This window comes from Mchenga conophoros, linkage group LG2, assembly GCF_057382185.1.
Source record: "Mchenga conophoros isolate Kocher_MC1m ecotype Shallow Benthic linkage group LG2, M_conophoros_male_GT1.1, whole genome shotgun sequence".
Lineage (NCBI taxonomy): Eukaryota > Metazoa > Chordata > Actinopteri > Cichliformes > Cichlidae > Mchenga > Mchenga conophoros.
The window spans coordinates 9,916,493-9,936,778 of NC_140527.1; the positions used below are offsets into that span (position 1 = coordinate 9,916,493).

The 20,286-nt window shown below is 43.2% G+C and overlaps 3 protein-coding genes across 4 annotated transcripts in view; 1 reads left to right on the plus strand and 2 right to left on the minus strand.

Annotated features, from left to right (window-relative positions):
- Positions 1–1,714: 1,714 nt before the first annotated feature.
- LOC146581693 (TBC1 domain family member 2A-like) lies at positions 1,715–11,749 on the minus strand. The gene is made up of 4 exons (XM_085285913.1): positions 11,590–11,749; positions 11,308–11,504; positions 10,562–10,683; positions 1,715–1,916 (listed from the first exon to the last, which is right to left on the minus strand). The coding sequence occupies exons 1-4, from the start codon at positions 11,747–11,749 to the stop codon at positions 1,715–1,717; spliced, it is 681 nt and encodes a 226-aa protein (XP_085142039.1).
- Positions 2,505–9,900, minus strand: LOC146581694 (uncharacterized). 2 transcript variants are annotated; one of them, XM_085285906.1, is made up of 5 exons: positions 9,863–9,900; positions 8,632–8,683; positions 5,094–5,249; positions 4,754–4,849; positions 2,505–3,454 (listed from the first exon to the last, which is right to left on the minus strand). In XM_085285906.1, exons 3-5 carry the CDS (start codon positions 5,196–5,198, stop codon positions 3,137–3,139), a joined length of 519 nt encoding a protein of 172 aa, XP_085142032.1. In that variant the 5' UTR covers positions 5,199–5,249; positions 8,632–8,683; positions 9,863–9,900; the 3' UTR covers positions 2,505–3,136. The 2 variants fall into 2 exon arrangements, with proteins under 2 accessions (XP_085142032.1, XP_085142026.1); XM_085285900.1 differs by lacking the exons at positions 8,632–8,683; positions 9,863–9,900 and having other exon boundaries at positions 5,094–5,669.
- LOC146581695 (uncharacterized) overlaps positions 4,273–20,286 on the plus strand; it is a 63,930-nt gene continuing 47,916 nt past the window's right edge. Inside the window, exon 1 of the mRNA XM_085285880.1 lies at positions 4,273–4,349. The gene's annotated coding sequence lies outside the window, so the exon portion shown is untranslated. The remainder of the gene's footprint in view (positions 4,350–20,286) is intronic.

Consider the following 20,286-nt stretch of genomic DNA (forward strand, 5'->3'; position numbering starts at 1 on the left):
GCAGAGACACCCAAATCGACTACTGGCTAGTCCGAAGACCCCATCTCAGCCTAGTCACGAACGTAAAAGTCATACCATCAACCAATATTGGCCCTCAACATCGGCTACTTGTGATGGATCTCCGACTCAACCTTGGCCAACGACGACGAAGAACACCAACCACGACGGTGGAGAAGATCAAGTGGTGGTGCCTCCCTGAGGGATCCAATTTTTATCCATTCATGTACCAGCTACTGGCTTTTTGCTGTTATGTTCTCATATCGCATGAGAGTTTATTTGCCAGGTGTCAGAAGTCTAATAATGAATAAAGTTCAGGATATGCTTAAAAACTCACCTCAGTATAGCCGTCATCAGAAGGAAGTGCGCTTCACTGACTCATCAACTTGTCTCAGGCTTTCCACAAAGTTTCACAGTTGACCTTAAAGTAAGATGCTGCAAGCTTACCTTGCAGTGTATTCCTTTTCAAGGTCTAAAGACCTTAAAGTGCGCTATAGATTGAAGTGATTTGAACTGACAACAGGGCTAATTCAGCACTTCAAGTTAACATCAATAAAAGTTTTTAAATTTATTCTGATTTCCGTTTGTTTTCATTGCCTGTGCTATCTGTTATTTAGTTCAAATTGTGGGTAGATAATGCTGTGCTGTCATGTGACCTGTTCTCTCATGTGTGCCTTTCTCTTGTTTTGTATGTATTTCTCGTTTGTTATTTATTCCTATTTTATTCCTGCAATTGGTATGGAATTCATTTTTTTAAAAAATTGATCAGTGTTTTGAAATTAGATGTGATGAAGATGTGACCTTAATTTACAAAATCAACATCATGTTGGATTCAATGAGACATGAAACTAGTGCATGAAACAGGTCTCAGTAAATGTTCTCATAGACTGCAATACACTGCCCCCTGCTGGTCATTATAAAGTCTGCAGATGTCATTTGACATGAATGTCATATTTGTGAAACAAAATAAAGGACTGTAAAATAAATGAAAATCAAATATTTATATACAGAATATTTATGTACAAATGCTGAAAAAGACATTTGAACAAGATGCACACCCAGTAAAATAAAAAAAAAAGAAAAGTCAGTTTTATCATGTGACTATCATGCTGTCATTTCTGCACAATGCACTTTACACCAGATCAAAATAAAACACTGTGAGGTCGTTCTAACCGGAAGCCCAGAGAGCTTCGACAATGCAGCACAATGCCCTGAAGCATCAGCATCAAAATATACTTCAAGTACCAAAAAGTACTCATTGTGCAGAATGCCCTATTTTTGAATAGCTGGACATTTTAATTACTTTATCACCAGCTGTGACTACAGCTGATAATCAACCATGTTTCATAGGGATGTGACTACATTTAGAAATGTCACGCATTTTTAGGTATAAAGCAAAAGATGCAATGAAATAAATAAGCTATCACATATTAATCCAAATGAATTCACTGAAATACATCTGCACATTTCTGCAGCCTGACTTATTACACACGTGAACACAGTACACATTTGTTTACTGCAAGCTTGTTTCAGAGATGTGATGCAGTTAAATCTGTATGCGTCTGTTTCCTTGTAGTGTTAGTAGAGATGGTGAACCTGACACAATCCTGTGTTTGGTGTGAAGGAAACCAGTTAACAGCCGGTTTAGTAAAATTCTCTTGAACTCATGGAAAACTCATCGTCGTCTCGAAGTGAGCAGCTGAAGCGTCCCGTGTGATCAGAGATCCTCGTCGTCCTCGCTCACCATGACGTCGAGCTCTTTGTCTTTCCGTACGACGCTCTCGGTGATGAACTCCTTGTGCTGCTCCTCCAGCTCACGCAGCTCCGCCTGCAGGCGCTCCAGGTGGAGCACTCGCCGGTTCCTCAGCAGCCAGCTGGGGAATGGGTTCATGTCGTTGAAGGCGATGCTGGTCAGCTTCCTGCATGGACACACGCAGGTGGAAAGGACTCGATCACCAACACAGAGGAACTGGAAACTGATCAGCTTGAGTGTTTCTGTTTTATGCTGCTTGATACTTCAGGTACTGCACACTCTAAGAACTAAAACTGATAATTACTTAAATATTTTGGTGCAACACTTTTACACTCAAAAATAATGAGTAAATGCAAAAACAATCACATCTCTTAAATACACCTTATTAATTGAGTAAATCCAACTAAAATGGAATAAGTTGTTATGAACAATTAAAGATGTTACAGTAACATACAAAATTGAGTAAATACAATTGAAAATCTAAGTTAAAACAACAGTAACCAAAAGTTCAAACTACATAAAATATTAATTAGGAAATGCTGAAATGCTTGGCACATTTAACCTACACCATTACAATTATTTGTTTTTAAATAATGGTGCAATTTACTTAATATTTTTAAGTTAATTTAAGCAAAAACGTTAATTACAATTAAGTGTTTATTTTATTTATACACACACACACACACACACACACACACACACACACACACACACACACACACACACACACACACACACAGGAAAAAAGAACCACGTCAATTCAACATTGTTCACAATGATTTATTTTAAACAGCTTTTTTGTGAATCACACATTTAGCAGATTCCTTCTCTGAACACAGTGAGCTGAAATCTGTTCTACATTCAGTGGATAAAACTTGGATAAAATTTCAGTCACAACAGCCTTATATAATAAAATTGCATCCAAATTGGCATGCTTGATAAAACTCTGTAAAACTGGCATATTGATGCTAACAACAAGAAAAATGTACCTGCCATACAAAGAATAAAAGTGGCTCAAGTGAACGCAGTGCTTTACCTTTTCAGAAAAGGTCAAATGACAAAAATAAAATTAAGATCCCAAAAAAATATAAATCCTGAAAAAAAAACCATTTGCACTGTGACATAGTTTTTGAACATCTTATTTTGATTCCAAAAAATTGGGAAGATTATAACTAAAGAGTGACCAAAAAACATCCATAATGATACTCTACCATTTACACCTTAATGTGAATCTGGAAAGTTAATACAAAAACACAGTTTATGGTACAAACATTATTTATGAACAGGAATGTCAAAACAATGTAATGTCGCAACTGAACCTTTTGATGAGCATTACATGTCACTTAACAAGTCTAACACTTTAAGAACAGCCCTGTGAAATTTTGTCTACAATGAACAGAGGTCATTTTTCAGTCTTTGAACCTTGACAGAAAGGTTTCCTGGATCCAGCTCCATGAACACTTTTCGAAATGCTTCAAATGTGCATTTGAAATTCTTGGGGTATTTCAGATCCAGAGCATAGCACAGTCCCAAAAGATAGCAACAGGCTTTGCTCAGATTCCCAAGTTTGCCCAGAACAGTAACGCCTTCAATAACAATACCCACATCAGTAGGTTCGCCTGACCTGTCTTGATTCTGCAGCAGGTAAATCTTCATCACCTCCTCAGCCAAAGCCTCTTCAACAAAGACAGCATCAGCACCGTCCTTTAAAAAGAGAAACAACTGTTTTAAGCTCACATATTTCCAAACATTGAAACAAAAGGTTTCATTTGTATGACATCACCGGTACTCATAATATGTAGACACTGTGCTCCAAAATCTTATAGCAATAGCAAATGCTATTCTTTTGTATGCTTTGAAGTGTTTTTTTTTCTTTAGAACAGTATCTTAAAACTTTTCTATGATCTCACAAGCTAAAATAAACTACCGTAATTGTCGGGCTATAAGCCGCTACTTTTTGCACCAGCTTTGAACCCTGCGGCTTTTAGTCAGGTGCGGCTTTTCTCTGGATTGTCCATGATTTTTGTCATATCGTAAGATTTGTTTTGTTTGTTCCGCTGTTGCCTGGCGGAAGGGCATGTGATCAGACACACAGTATCGGGGTTCAAGAGTGGTATGTTGGTCACATGTCCATCCGCCAGGCAACACAGTGCCGTACAAGTAGCGCGAAAAACAAACTTCAAAGTAGCGCTACGCGTTCAGCGGGAGGCGTGGATGACGAGCGGTGATAAACTTGCGAAAAGCAAGTTATGCTCAATTCCACCGGTGGATTCTGACAGCGTGGAAAAGTGTGAAAACATCCACGATCACCAACGGATTTGAAGGGCTGGACTGTTGCATGATGGAGAGGAGGACACCGCCACGGCCCTTCTGAGGGTGTTCGACTCTGACACTGACAATGAGGATTTCTTTGGTTTTGAAAGTGACAACGAAGGAGAGAAGCGGAGAGTGGATGACGAAGCCATCCTGAGCCTGTTCATTTCCGACACTGGAGAAGAGGACTTTGGTGGTTTCAGTGTGCAGGAAGAAGAGAAAGATGGTGGTGAATGACTGACTTTTCTTCTTGTTAAAGCTGTGTCACTGCACCTGAGCCTAAAAGGTAGTCTGAATCTATTTTTCTGGTGTACTGCAGGTTATTGTTATGTACTACATTTGTTACTCATTTATGAAGCACAGTACATGTGTCCTACTTGTAATTACCGCTACTTGTACATATACCTAAAAAGTTATGCAAATATGTACCCATAACTTGTTTTTCAAGATATTAATAAAAGGGGTGTGTCTCCAAACAGCCATCTCTTTCCTGACAATTCCCTTTGTGCATATTCTCTTACATATGATAAGTCAACATTGAAACACCTGCGGCTTTTGGTCAGGTGCGGCTAATGTATGTACAAACCAGGATTTTCCCCTGATTTTAGCTTGTGCGGCTAATATTCAGGTGCGCTTTGTAGTCCGGGAAATACGGTACTAATATTCCTAAAACAGATTTATTGCACCAACCTCAAAGGTTTTGATTAAGGCACTTGGATCCTCTCCCAGATGGTCAATGAAACATCTGATGATGACTTCTTGTTTTTTCTCGATGGAATTTCCACTCTGTAAAACAGGAAGTCTCAACTGAGGCAAAATTTGCACATTTAAAACATGACTTACCATTTCTAGCTTAAACATAACTATTTTTTTTCTGTTGTTGACCTGTTTTCACACCCACCATCAAGGTAAGAACACCTGTGGAGCTAAAATATTGAACAGAAACCTAAGAAAAGCCGTTTTTAGTGGAAGGGCCTCTTCAATGCTGTGTTGGAACGTTTTTGTGGTTAGAAAATGCAATCTTCCTTACCTGAAGCAGAAGGTTTAACTGTGCCCTGTGGCGTTGTCCAGCAGCACCTTTCTTGGCTTGAAACAAGGACAGGAGTTTGGATGAATACAAGTCCAACGATGACATGAACTTTGGTTCAAGGTTCAGGGTCGTGATCCTATGAAACGCTGCACTGACCTGGATGGGAGAGGACAAAAAATCTGAAGGCCAAAATTCTGATTCAATCAAAAAAAATAAATAAAAAAATAAAAATCTACCATTTTTTGCAACCTGGACCTTATTTTCTAACATGCAAAAGATTAATTTACACATCCAGACATAAATCCATATAAGTGGAGTTGTTCAGTATGCAGACTAAACCCTCAACATAAAGTATTATCTTCCACTAAGCTTCTAAATTTTATGTTATGAATTGCTTGCACTATTTCCCTGTGAGATTGTATAATCTTAGAGGGAAGAGGCGGAGCCAGGTTGCCCTCTGAACCATCGTCTGCCAGGCAGCGATGCGAGAGGAACACACCGCTGAAGTGGCGCACATATTCAGAATCGTGTCAGCGGCTTTACAGAGAAAGCCTTTCAGCTCCTCTGGCAGCTCTGCTTCCTCCACCTTCCTGGAGATGACAAACGCTAGCAAATCAGTGTTGTTAGTCAATGCAGCTGACTGAACAGTGCATTGATGTGCGCGATCAGTGAACCTTGCTATCAGCTGGTCAAGTTTGGCGTAGAGCTGGGCGATAGAACGATAACGATATGTATCGCGATATAACTTTTACTCGATAGAGAAATTAAGCTATCGCGATAGACCTCGCCGCTCTTGTCCTCTTAAAAAAAAAAAAAAAGGTCAGCCAATCCAAATTAAGTAGCGCAGAGCCGAACCAATCACAGCCGCAGCGTCACGTCGCGTGACTTGTTACGTACAGCACAAGTGCCAAGCCGCACATGTGTTTGTTTGGGAAGCAGCCAGCGGGTAATGGAGGAAATGAGTGTGCCGACTAGAAAAATCAACCGAGCGTGACCGAAGAGAAAACAGATGATGGTTCCAATGCCGGAGAGATTGTCGAACGGAAGAGCCATAGAAGTTCCGTAGTGTGAAGGTATTTCGGCTATTTCAAGTCTGACAAAAAACAGAGTAGCGTGCACTGTAAATTGTGCCAAAGCAAGTCTGGAAATACAATAAACTGGTGCATGCGTCACACTGCGCCACGTTATTGTTTCGGTGAAATGAATTTCTACAATACTGTTACTGTTAATTCTACTCTCTGCAGTGTTTAAATGCTTACATATACACACAGTTACTGTCCCTCCACACATACGACTCGGTTCTGCTTCTATGCCCCAGCTTTGTTTACTTTTTCCCACCGAGGCTTCTAGACTTCTGATTGGCCAACATTTCTGCACGGTTAGGAATCTAGCGCCACCTGCTGCTTTGGCATGTTCATAGCAGCGTTTTCCTTCATTTCTGCCTTTATGTGTGGACGGGATTATTTTTTAAAACGAAAACGGAAAATCTCCGTTTTCAAAAATACCCGTGTACGTGTGGACGTAGCCTCAGTCTCTGACTGGAAGCGCTAATTCATCATTCGGCTTTTGTCAGACTAAAGTAACTGTTAAAACTGTTTGAAAAGCTAAGCTATACAACAAGGAGAGATTGAGAATTTCCTTTTAGTTCTCAGTTTATTTGATATTGACAAAAGTTAGTCAGTTTTGTCTGATCTTCTGTAAAACAAACTAAGATTTATTTTTAGAATTAATATTTTGTTTCTAAGTGGAATTGACAATTTAGTCTGTTTCGTTTGTTCTATTTTGAAACTTAAACGCTTTAGCGGCTGCCTTTTGTGTAGTTTGCAATATTTGCCTTTATTTATCTGAAAAAGTCTCATGTTCCTTAAGTACATCTACCCTGTTGAACTTATTATGGGAAATAAATATTTAAATAAAAACAAGCTGCTGATTATTTCACATTTTACTTGTGAGCAACGGCACATTTAAATCTTACAAATATAGTTATTTGGCTTATATCGTGATAGATATCGTTATCGCCTGAAATGAAAAAAACATATCGTGATATGAAAAAATCTCATATCGCCCAGCTCTAGTTTGGCGGGATGGGCCGGTCGCTGTCCAACGACCTTGGTCATTTTGGTGCCGAAAACTGAAGCGAGGCTCGGCTCCAGAGGGGGAACAGGCGGAAAACTCCGGTCTGTGAAGCCCTCTGTGAAGCCCTAGGTAGAGACCGGCGCTCTAATCTTCGCTGGCTCTGCTGCTGCCTCAGAGAGGTTGGTCATCATCCCTGGGAACTGAGGCCAGATGGGATCTGGGCAACGAGAGTGAGTGGAGCCATACCTTCCCGCCAGATCATGGCCTGTATTTATATAGCGCTTTACTAGTCCCTAAGGACCCCAAAGCGCTTTACATATCCAGTCATCCACCCATTCACACACACATTCACACACTGGTGATGGCAGCTACATTGTAGCCACAGCCACCCTGAGGCGCACTGACAGAGGCGAGGCTGCCGGACACTGGTGCCACCGGGCCCTCTGACCACCACCAGTAGGCAACGGGTGAAGTGTCTTGCCCAAGGACACAACGACCGAGACTGTCCAAGCCGGGGCTCGAACCGGCAACCTTCCGATTACAAGGCGAACTCCCAACTCTTGAGCCACGATCATCAGATGGGGGTGGAGCAGGCTGAGGGACAGGAAGTTCCTTCTCACCAGCTGCCTCCTGGATGATGCCAGGCAGATCCAGGAGCAGCGCACCAACAACTGGGAGCGGCATCCTTGCCGACATGTGAAGGCCAGGGGTGGATGAGCGTCGGCTCATCCACCCTTCTGTCACCAGGCTGCCCAGCTGGGAGGCAGTGGAGCTGCCACCACTGCCGTTTTCCTCACGGTGGGTGGAATCATCCAATTCCGGCCCACCATCGAAGAACTCGATGGCTTCTTCCAGCGAGTGCCTCTCTTAGTGGGAACGCCTCCTCAGCATCAGCCTTGAAAAAGGCTGACCTCCGCTGCTTTTCCTCTGGCGGGAGGAGCTAACAGGAGCAGCAATAGGATTAAGGTGTGAGGGCAAGGTCCGCATGGTGAGGACCGAGGCAGCCCACGCAGACGGCATGTCGGTCACACGACATGATGTAGCCGGTCTGGCAGGATGGACACAGACGGATGGTCTCGCTGGACATCTTCTGGCTGGCTGAAGAAAAACGGTAGAGCCGATTTCCTGGTCTCACCGTAACTTATACTAGACCAGGGTGAGGCCCACACAGCAGGTGGGCGTGGACTAAAATACTTCAGTGCTGCGCGCACAAGGGGAATACCCACTTAAAGGGCTGCGCCTATACTCATGGTGACACTGGATGACAGGCCATGAACTCATCAATATATTTACCGAACTGAAAAATTCTCAAAATTTAGATTTGGCATTTGTATGACTAAAATAACCCACCACAAAACCAGTATAAATATTTAGGTGGTATCACCATCCACTACTCAGCTTGTATAAAACAATATCATATCCTTCCAAAATTTAACACATCAAGTCCTCTGAGTAAAATTACCTGCTTTACTTTGTAGTTGATGCAGATTTTTTTCCTGGTGGTGAAGATGGTGCTGAAAAAATACAAATCAAAACTTTATCATTACAAAACATGTCACTGAGTAATCTGCCATAACACCAATCTCTTATAAGAAAGTTTAGCTTGGATTGAAATAAACATTTATTTATGTAAATTGGGAGTAACTAGGCAAGGCAAGGCAAATTTATTTGTATAGCACAATTCAACAACAAGGTGATTCAAAGTGCTTTACAGAGAAACAAAAACAAATAAAAAGCATGATTTAAAATTGATTAAAGCAAGCAAACAAACTAACTAACAAACAAAACAGTATATAAAATCAAAACATAAAATCACAACAGTAGATAAAATCAGTAGTTAAATGTAAGTTTTGAAATTTAAGCTTAAAAGTGTGGATTTGGTGCTTTATTCAAATGCAGCAGAGAATAGGTGAGTCTTCAACCTGGATTTAAATAAACTGAGTGTTTCTGGAACTATACTATACTAACTATACTGGAAATGATGGTACTTTTGGCTTGACCAAAAGGACCAAAGCTTTTTTTTTTCATTATTTTCTGGGATCTGAAAGGAAGTAGGGCCCCCAGTCTAAATTTACTTAAGGCCCCATAGTACTTTGGACCGGCCCTGGATGAGGTAATCTGCTGACCCGGGCGGTCCTGTCAGCGTTCTCTCAAAAACTGGCCCTGTTCGGGACAAAGCTGAAAGCAGCGTCTTATATGCTCTGAAAGACCCCACATAGAACAAGAAAGCTAAGCAGCATGGTTGCTGCTATGAACTGTTCCGCGGGCAGGTCTTCTTAGTTACCAAAGCCATTGATGACGTCTGTTCATCTCCTCCTGAACAACCTGACAGAGTGAGTCAGGCCGCGTGACTACCGCAGCTCCCGCACCGCGACTCAACAGGGCCATTTTCTAGAAATGTCTGAGCACACCTGCTTTCACGTGGTTCCTAAAATGCCCCCAATTAAACGGTCAGGTCGCTGGTACCGGGACATTCCGGTCAAATTACCCGGAACGCAGATAGCGACTCAGAACGTAAAAGGATAAAAGGGTGCGGTTTCCCGCCGCCTTGACTGGAAGACGGGTTGAAAACTTAAATTAACGTGCACAAACACGCTGCGAAAAGTGAGCCACCATGACAAACGCTTTCTTCAGAACATGTTATAAAAGAACGGTGTGGATAAAGACAGCTAATGTAAGAATTGGTCACTTACCTGAAAACGTTACCAAGTCTGCAGTGGATGTGTGTCTGTCTCGTTCAACGTGCAGAAAATCTCCCATGAGGCCATGCTCCTCGCGTGCGGTACATGCCAAAGGTCATTAGTCTTACTCAAAGTTTTAAGTTAGTATTGGGGGACAAAATTATATTGATTTTGAACCATTAATAATTAAAGTTAGAGACAATGATAAGTATGAATACCAGTGTCTCAGTTATTATGAGTACTTTCTATGAGATATATTGAGTAGATTTAAATAATGCACCCTGTGTTTCAAATACAGAATTTTTTCTTTTAAATAAACTTGAACAAAAGAGCTCAGTTCAACTCAAAAACTGGTGTTGAAAATTTAAGCATTCTTTTCAGTATTTTCAACTCAAGATAACACTTTTGTGATTTTCAAAGATTTAATCAAGGTCATCTAACTTAGAATTATAATGATATTTACTAAGCCCCTGAATAATTTTTTAGGGTGCAGTTTGAGCAGGAAATACTGGACTGACTGGACCACATGTATCCGAGAGCTGCAGATACTTAAAAATCTTTAAATCGTTGTTACTGTGATCAGGGAAATTTAAACTTCTCACAAAATTTCAGTAAAAAGGGTTTGAAGCTCAAAGATTCAACAGCTACATCCGCTACACTTCTGAGAGTGTAACAGCTCGTAGATTAAGGCGGGTGGAGGCGAGTGCGTACCTGGCATTGGAGACGGTCTTTGTGAAGAAGCGTAGGTACTGGTAGATCTCCACGCTGTCGTGAATCTTCAGGATGTCGTCCTCTTTGTATTTGAACAGAGCCAGAGTGTATCTGAAGATCACCTGCAGCACAGACACGCATTTCATAACAGGACACTCACGCCACACAATTAATTGGAAACTTTGAGGAGGTGAGTCATAAAATTACTCTTTCAGTTGTGGTGCAGTTGGGCCCTTTACTCATTACAGCTCTGATCGATTTCCAATAAGCCACTTGGTTCCTCAGTTGCCAGATAATATTAACTTACTTGGTAGTTGAGCTTTAAGTTTAAATTAAACTTTTGGGTTGGATCTACGTGGCTGAAGCTGTTGTCAGCATTTATCCCTGTGTGGTATATATTTCTGTGTCTGAACTGTGATTTTATTTCCTGAGACAAACGATGTAAAAGCTGTGCTGCATTTGTCACATTGCAGAAACAAGCCCAAAGCCATTGTCCCGCTCATCGTCTGGATTTACGCTGCTTGTGGTAGACTGTGAGGTCGTTACTAGAATGATCTGCTTTCCCACTCCTATTTCATGTCACATGACAGTTCCCCATGCTTAGTAAACAATGTCTTATTACTCCTAAAATGTAAATAAAGACATCTAAAGGTGAAAACAAAATCATTTTTGTTTCCATGGACACTACTGTGGTGCATTCAAGTGTTGTCTGCATTTCTGTCATGGTGTGTTCGGGTGTATGGTACCTTGGTACCCTCATACAGGAAGGCGTCCCACAGAGGCATCAGGATGTCGCTGGGCAGACTCTCCACAAAAACCACCAGGAACCAGTTGAAGGTGACCAGAGAGACGTCAATGTTGTGATCCTCAAAGTGAGATGCCAGGCGAGGAAGCTTCTCCGCCATGAAGTCCTTCAGCACGCGCTGGTCCGCCTGAGCACAAAGACTCACAGAGATCAGCCTCACTGATCACTAAAACAGATCACAGCAGGCAAGCAGGTGAGTGTGTCTGCTGACCTGAGAGGCCAACCAGATTCTTGGTGTAGTAGTCCTGAGGCATGATGGCTTCCACCACTGCCACCAGACACCAGAAGGCGTCTTCGTCACTTTGGAGGACCAGCAGAGCGAGGGCCGCTAACCTGTGGACATTGATGGAAGGTGAGGTTCTGCCTGGAAGGCGGGTCCACATAAGAACTCAGATATAAAATTTATACCTTTGTTCTAACCTGTTGAGTCCCTGGCAGCAGCCAATGGCAAGGTTGTGCCAGCCAGCAGGATGCTGCGGAGCTGCTGAAGGGCGGGGCTGGAGTCTGAAAGTAAGAGCTCGTTTAGACTCTATTCTGTGAACAGGCTTGTTCCCACGAATATGTGAATTCATCTGTAAAAGAGTTTAACTCTAATGCACCTGTTCCTCCTGCTCCCTGCTGCAGGGCGGCCTGTTGGACTACGAATGCCAGTGCAGAGCTAAGAAGATCAAAGAGGAGCTGTTGTTCTTGAACCTGCCAAAGTGAGTAACCTCAAATCGGTCCCCAAAGGCCTCAAACCACCACAGTTCAGTCGGTGTCAGTTTTGTTCATGTCATGTCCTCCTTGCGTCTTCCTTTGAGCCTCTCCTCTTTGTCTCATCTCTTTCAATGTGCTGATCCTCCATCTGAAGTGGTTTACGTTCACTCCATCATTCACCGTGGAGAAGAAGAACAGCCCCATTGTTCTGACACAGCAGCTGTTGATCAGCCAGGACACAGCCTTTACTGAAGAGGTAAGGGAAAAGGCACACCGTTCATTTCAAGTATGGATGGAGCCCATTTCTAAGCTAACGGGTGGTGCCGCTGCCCTCTCCCAGTAAACTGCTCGCTATTTGTTGGTCAGCGTGATCAGTCGTTTGGGCTCCTCAGCTTACAGCGGTGAGTGGGTGCTTTCAGACACATGTGCTGAATGCAGGTCAGCTTTGAAAGTTTATGAGACGTTAATAAGTGCGCCTTCTCCTCTCAGGACATTACGTCTGTGACGGCGTTCACCAGATGAGCGGAAGAGACGACGTCACATACAGCCGGCTCACGTACGATGACGAGTTGGTCTGCCAGACCACGTGTGAGTCTGTGTGTGAGCAGCGGCAGAGAACAGCTTACCTGCTATTCTATAAAAGACAGGTGACGTCTCCCAGCAAACAGTCAGCATGTCTGTGCAAATATTCAGTGTAACTTGTAGAAAAACCCTCACACTCAGTTTATTTGTGTTTTTCTTTTTCTATTTCTTACTTTCTTTGCCGCACTAGAAAGGCAGCAGAGTCGGGACTCAGATCTGCAGCAACACCTTCATTGTTATTGTTATTATTGTTGTTAGTACTGTTGTTGTTATGATTGATATTGTTACTGTTATGATCAGTTTTATTATTATTATCATTATTAATTTTTTAATACATTTGTTTATCTTTATTATTATTAGTAGTAATGTTGTTGTTTATGTTGTTATTGTTGTTATTATTATTACTGGTATTTTTGACATTATTATTATTATTTTGTTGTCATTGTCATTATTAGTAGAGAAGTAGTGTTGGGGGAAAACTCTGCAAAAGACCCAGGAGAAATAAAGACACAATGAGACAAAGTTACTTTCTTTGCTAAACGTGTACACGGGTGAGCTGCAAGAACAACTCACACCATGAACAGAGGCTTGGCACTTTTTATAGGAGAGACAGTGAGAACAGGATAAGAAAATAATAAACAGATAAAATAAACAACTCCATATGTGGCGCTAGTCTCGTCAGCAGAGAGCTGGGAGAAAGCTGTGAGAGATAAAACAATCTAAAACAATATGTCTGCTGGGAAAGTCTAAAAGGATAATTCTAAACTAATCTAACCATGGACAAAGGGCATCTTTGTACATCTAAAAGAAGGTAAAGAAACATAGAATCATTTTTCCTGTAACAAGTAGTATTAGTTATATCATTTTTATATCAGCCTGGAGTGAACAACATGAAAGCATGGATCCATCCTCCCTCACATTCACAATTCAGGCTGCTGGTGTAATCGTGCGGGGGATATTTTCCTGGTACACTTTGGGACCTTTAAATGCTACAGTCTGAGTATTGTTATGACCACAGTGTACCCTCTTCTGATGGCTGAAAGTAAAAGGGGGTCCAGTACCGGTTCCGGTACCAGGCCTACTGACAATTTAACATAATGTAAAATGGTAACATCGTAAACATAATGTTACAATTTAACATAATGTAAATGGTAACATTGTAAACAGAATGTTACCATTTAACACAATGTAAAATGGTAACATTGTAAACAGAATGTTACCATTTAACACAATGTAAAATGGTAACATTGTAAACAGAATGTTACCATTTAACACAATGTAAAATGGTAACATTGTAAACAGAATGTTACCATTTAACATAATGTGAAATGGTAACATTGTAAACAGAATGTTGCCATTTAACACAATGTGAAATGGTAACATTGTAAACAGAATGTTACCATTTAACATAATGTGAAATGGTAACATTGTAAACAGAATGTTACCATTTAACATAATGTGAAATGGTAACATTGTAAACATAATGTTACAATTTAACATAATGTAAATGGTAACATTGTAAACAGAATGTTACCATTTAACACAATGTAAAATGGTAACATTGTAAACAGAATGTTACCATTTAACACAATGTAAAATGGTAACATTGTAAACAGAATGTTACCATTTAACACAATGTAAAATGGTAACATTGTAAACAGAATGTTACCATTTAACATAATGTGAAATGGTAACATTGTAAACAGAATGTTGCCATTTAACACAATGTGAAATGGTAACATTGTAAACAGAATGTTACCATTTAACATAATGTGAAATGGTAACATTGTAAACAGAATGTTACCATTTAACATAATGTGAAATGGTAACATTGTAAACAGAATGTTACCATTTAACATTATGTTAAATATAACTAACGGATTTACTTTACCAAATGGACCATCCCGGCCTTGCCGTATTGGTCTATTTGATTCACCTTTGTTTTTATTGTTTATTTTATTTTCACTTGCTACACATAGGACAGACATGACTGGGGGAAAGAAAGGGGAGAAAGAAAGAGGGAAAGAAAAACAGCAGGGAAGAGGAATGGTGATAAAGGGCAAAAAACAAAAACCAACAAAACAAACAGACAAAAAATATATATATCAGTCACTTCAACTCAAAGAAGTCCAGACGCTTTTCTTTCCAAGCTCCTTTGACTGACTGTTAGGACAACTTATTTATTGCAAGCATGCAGTACAAGAATAACTCGATGTTTCTGACTTTGCATTACGAATTGTTTACCCACTGACAAACATTTCAAATGAAATTAAATTAAAAAACAATTTGTGGTAACCTGATTTTAATTCAAAAAGAATCATTAACAACACTTCTTGTAATGGTGTCAAAATCAGCCCAACTTTTATTTTCAAATGCAAAAAGTAAAAGAAAATGAGCCAACATACTGGACACATATAATTGTCAATATAATTGTTTATAAACAATTATACTGTCATCATTGTTACAGATATGGAAACTTTATTAACAATTTGTCCAAGTAAAAAAATGCCCTGCTAATTGTTGGGGTTTTCTCTCCTCTAGCCCTTTCCTTTAAGCTCTTCTTTACATCCCTCCACCCCCACCTTTTCTTTTTTCTTAATAATATAACAATAAAAACAATTGGCTGCATTTTAAATGTGTCAGATCAATGTCTTTATTCAAGAATACAAGAAATGGTAATAGCTGCATGTGTGTTTGTGTGTGTGCATAATATGCATACTTTACTTGTTGGATCCAAATCCCACAAGGAATCAAATAAAACAAGAAGACAAACAAAAACAAAACAAAAATATATTTCTCTCCCTTCCCAGGTCAGGTTCACAAAAGCATTGCAGATCTTTATTCCTCTTGTACAGCTCCAGAGTCTGTCAGCCAAAAAGAAACTACTGAGGTTCCAACACCCAGTGTTTCTGTAAACACAGATGAAAATGAACAGTCATCCACCTCAAAAAGATTAGTATATTCAAGGGACCAGTGTATCTACTCTGGTCAAAAGAATCCATGCTTCGTACTGATGTCCACAATTCTTTTTTATTCCTCTCACAATCATGGAGCACCGTGAAAACTAGAAACGAGTAAAATAATATCAATAGCACATATGACATCCATCTCAGCCACTTATTTCTTTTCACAAGGTGCACAAGTGCTTAACAAATAACAGCATAATGTTTTTACCGTGTATGCCTTGTAAAACCAGTAGTAGAAAAGTTGTAGATTTGTGCTCTTGTGGGGAAGACGTATGTTATCCACCACCTCGATAGCTAGCCGAGAGTTCGAGGGTCACTAGAGCCGCCGAGAACGCATGAACTACTTACGGTAGGACGTTTTGCCAAAGTAAGACGTTTTGTCAGAACACCGAGTCCTCAGGAGGATGCAGCCCATGAATTTGGACACGATCTCAGATGCACTTCTGGTGTTGTCATGGCAACCCACACAAACATTTCAGTGTCAGCTACAATGAGGCGGAGCCCTTACTGAAACACTGAGCTCAGGTAGAGTGAAAGACAACATTTTTCCGCATCCAAAACAGCAGCGCTGTTCCTGTGACCTCTAGTAAAGCCTCTACTTGGGAAAAGGGAGTCTTTCATCAAAGCATCCTGCAGAAGTTGAATAAAAATATGCAAATGTTTAAATGATGCAACTTAATGAAGGCTGACAGCAGTTGTACTATTTTACATTGCAGCGAACAGGGGTGACCATTAGTTTCAACGTTTTTACAGAATTTTTCACATTGAAAGTGAAATAATATAAATAATGTCTCAATTAAATTGCGTTAATATTTTAAAATACAAAAACATCAGCTTTGTTCACAAGCCAATAAAAATGTACTTGGGCCAGTGGTAAATGAAAATAACACTTATTCAGCACCTGGTTGTTGCTGTCATGGTCCCCGTGCCTGCTCCGCTGGCCCTGTGTGGCTACATGTTATGTTTTGTCTTTTCTCTCTCTCCTCTCTCTCTGCTCGCTGCCTGGGCGGAGCTCATTGTGAGCTCCCGGCCTCCACCACCTGTAGGCAATCACCTGTGGCTCCTCACCTTGTTTGCTCCCGCTATTTAAGGCAGTGACTGAGAGCACCTCGCCGCTGGACTATTGAGTAACGCTCATCAGTGCTACTTTAGCCTCAGCCAGTTTTGAGCTCTGTCCGTGAAAGTTCCGTGCTAACTCTTGTTCTCTGTATGCAGATTTCTCGTGCTTGGTTTGGTGACTCTGGACGCTTTTCCCGACCCCTCTCCGCACCCCTGGGAACCCTGGCCCCCCTCTCCTTCACCTGTATATAGTGCACCTGGAGTGTGTAAATAAACCTGTTTTTCTGAGATTTCAGTCTGCGCCGAGTCCTCCCTGCTCCCCCGTGACGGAATAGTCCAGCCAACCATGGACTCAGCAGACTCTGCTTCCTCGGCCCCAGCCCCGATTACCTTGGAGGAGCTACTACACCGGCACGAGCAGATGTTAGTCCGGCTCAGTGGAGAGGTGGCCGCCTTGGCTCTGGCCATCGCCCAACGAACACCACTAGAGGCGAGCCCCCCCGAGGCGAGCCCCCCGGAGCGCCCAGCCTCTGCCTCATCTCCTCAAGTAACATCAGGCTTTGCTGCAAGCGCTGCTGCACCACCTCTCTCCTCTGTGTCTTTGGATAAGCTGTTGCCCACACCTGAGGCATTCACGGGGGAGCTGGGGAAGTGCGCGGGGTTTTTGATGCAGTGCGCTATGCATTTTCGCCAATTGCCACATGTCTTTTCTAACGATGAGGTCAAGATCGCCTATTTCGTTCAGCTGTTACGTGACCGTGCTTTGACCTGGGCGCAGGCTCAACTTCAAGCAAACCCTGTAATTACGTATGCTGACTTCCTTTCCAAGTTTAAGGCTGTGTTTGATAAGGGCTCCAGCACAGAAGCCGCCGGTCACCGCTTACTCAACCTTAAACAAGGTAAGTGCAGTATGGCTGATTATTCTGTTGATTTTTGGACCCTGGCAGCGCAAACAAAGTGGGGGCAGGAGGCATTAAGGACCACGTTACTAAATAACATCAACGACGACCTAAAGGACGAATTAATGATGCGTGAACTCCCTCAATCTCTGGAGGCTGTTATGTCGCTGTGTATTCAGGTGGATGATCGGCTGCGTGCGCGCCGGAGCGTGCGGAGGCACGCACCGCGGGAGCCGCGGGCAACAAGAGACCCTTCCCCCGAGTCACGAGGAGCCCGTGAGTACAGCGGGGGCGAGGAAGGAGAGCAGCCGATGCAGATAGGACGCTCCCGCCTTTCACCCGCGGAACGTCAGCGTCGGTTCTCCGCTGGTGAGTGCCTGTATTGCGGCCGTAAGGGTCACTTTATCTCCACCTGCCCGGCTCTGGCAAAAGAGTGCGCCCACCAGTAATGGAGAGGGTACTGGTGGGCGACCTGTCTGGTAAACACTCCCATCCACGTTTTACATTGCCCGCAAAACTCACGATACAGACAGCGATTCACCCTCTTTCTGCATTAATAGACTCTGGTGCTGAGCAGAGCTTCATTGATATCTCACTAGCCACAAAGCTGAACGTTGCTACCACAGCTTTGCCTAATCCGCTCCGTGTGTCTGCCTTATCAGGCCAACGTTTGCCAGACATCACTCATATTACTGAACCCTTGTCTCTCACACTCTCCGGTAACCATACTGAAAGGATTAGCTTCTTCGTGTTCAAGACACCGTTTGCACCACTTGTGTTAGGTTACCCCTGGTTGGTGCAACATAACCCCCAGATAGACTGGAAGAAAGAGCGTGTTACGGGGTGGAGTGTGGAATGCCACATGAACTGTCTTAAAACTGCCACCCCCCCGGTCACTCGGCTAACCACAGTTGAGCCCACAGAGGAGTGCGATTTGTCCGCTGTTCCCTTTGTCTATCACGACCTGGCAGCAGTATTCAGCAAGGACAAAGCAAAAATGCTCCCCCCCCACAGGCCCTATGACTGTGCCATTGACCTCCTCCCGGGGGCGCCGCTTCCCTCTGGCCGCTTGTATAGTCTCACCCAACCTGAGAGAGAGACAATGGAGAAATACATCACCGACTCGCTGGCCGCGGGCATTATGCGGTCCTCTTCTTCTCCTGTGGGTGCGGGTTTTTTTTTCGTCAGCAAGAAAGACAAAACTCTCCGGCCGTGTATAGACTATCGTGGCCTCAACAGAATCACGATCAAAAACAAATACCCGCTGCCCCTTCTCTCCTCTGCCTTTGAACTACTTCAAGGGGCTACAGTGTTCACCAAACTCGATCTGAGAAACGCTTACCACCTAGTGAGGATTCGAAAGGGAGACGAGTGGAAGACGGCATTCAATACACATCTTGGTCATTTTGAGTATTTGGTAATGCCCTTCGGTCTGACAAACGCCCCTGCTGTTTTCCAAGCGCTAGTCAATGATGTCCTCAGGGATTTTATTAACCGCTGTGCTTTTGTCTACCTTGATGACATTCTTGTTTTTTCAAAGACTGTGAAGGAGCACAAAGTCCATGTGAGACAGATTCTCCAGCGCCTGTTGGAGAACAGACTCTTTGTGAAGGCGGAGAAATGTGACTTCCACGTAGACTCAGTGGCGTTCTTGGGGTACATCATCGCTCAAGGTAATCTGAAGCCTGACCCGGCAAAGGTCCAAACAGTCCTAGACTGGCCCAAGCCCCCAAATCGCCTGCAGCTCCAGCGTTTTTTGGGCTTTGCCAATTTCTACAGGCGCTTCATTAAAGATTATAGTAAGATCGCATTGCCTCTCACAAGACTCACTTCCCCGAAGGTGTCGTTTCAGTGGGACCCGCCAGCCCAGGAGGCGTTCGCCTGCCTAAAGGAAAGGTTTGCCACCGCTCCTATCCTTCAACAGCCTGACCTCAACCAACAGTTCGTGGTGGAGGTGGATGCGTCGGAGACGGGGGTTGGGGCAGTCCTGTCTCAGCGCTTTAAAGGTAAACTCCACCCGTGTGCCTTCTTCTCTCGCCGCCTCTCACCAGCGGAGCGGAATTACGACATCGGGGACCGAGAACTGCTGGCTGTGAAACTCGCACTAGAGGAATGGAGGCACTGGCTAGAGGGCGCTGAGCATCCCTTTATTGTATGGACAGACCACAAAAACCTGGAGTACATCCGGTCAGCGAAGCGTCTCAACTCCCGGCAGGCCAGGTGGGCTCTGTTTTTCTCACGGTTTGACTTTTCTCTCACCTACAGGCCCGGGTCACGAAACGTAAAACCTGACGCCCTTTCCCGGCTGTTCACCGTTACGGAGAAAGACCCTGACCCTGAGCCCATCCTCCCCTCCTCCTGCGTGTTCGGAGCAGTCACTTGGGCGATTGAATCCCAAATCCTCGAGGCGCAAGTCACCGAACCCGACCCAGGGACGGGCCCACCAGGGCGGCTTTATGTTCCCACATCCGTCAGGTCACGTGTTCTCCAGTGGAGTCACACCACCCGCTTTTCCTGCCACCCTGGACTTCATCGCACGATCTCCTTCTTGCAACGTTACTTCTGGTGGCCCTCCCTGATAAAAGACACTAGAGACTATGTGACCGCCTGTCCCACGTGCGCTCAAAACAAGCGTCCCAACCAACCGCCGTCCGGGTTGCTCCAGCCTCTCCCCACTCCTGGCCGGCCCTGGTCCCACATCGCCCTGGACTTCGTCAC

Coding starts and splice junctions, on each gene's coding strand:
- LOC146581693 (XM_085285913.1), bottom strand. CDS start 11,749: ATGTGGACCCGCCTTCCAGGCAGAACCTCACCTTCCATCAATGTCCAC. Junction 10,684..11,307: donor TCCTGTATGAGGGTACCAAG/GTACCATACACC, acceptor TCTGTGCTGCAG/GTGATCTTCAGATACACTCT. Junction 1,917..10,561: donor AAGACCGTCTCCAATGCCAG/GTACGCACTCGC, acceptor GTGTCCATGCAG/GAAGCTGACCAGCATCGCCT.
- LOC146581694 (XM_085285900.1), bottom strand. CDS start 5,384: ATGTGTAAATTAATCTTTTGCATGTTAGAAAATAAGGTCCAGGTTGCA. Junction 4,850..5,093: donor AGTTAAACCTTCTGCTTCAG/GTAAGGAAGATT, acceptor CCTGTTTTACAG/AGTGGAAATTCCATCGAGAA. Junction 3,455..4,753: donor CCTTAATCAAAACCTTTGAG/GTTGGTGCAATA, acceptor CTCTTTTTAAAG/GACGGTGCTGATGCTGTCTT.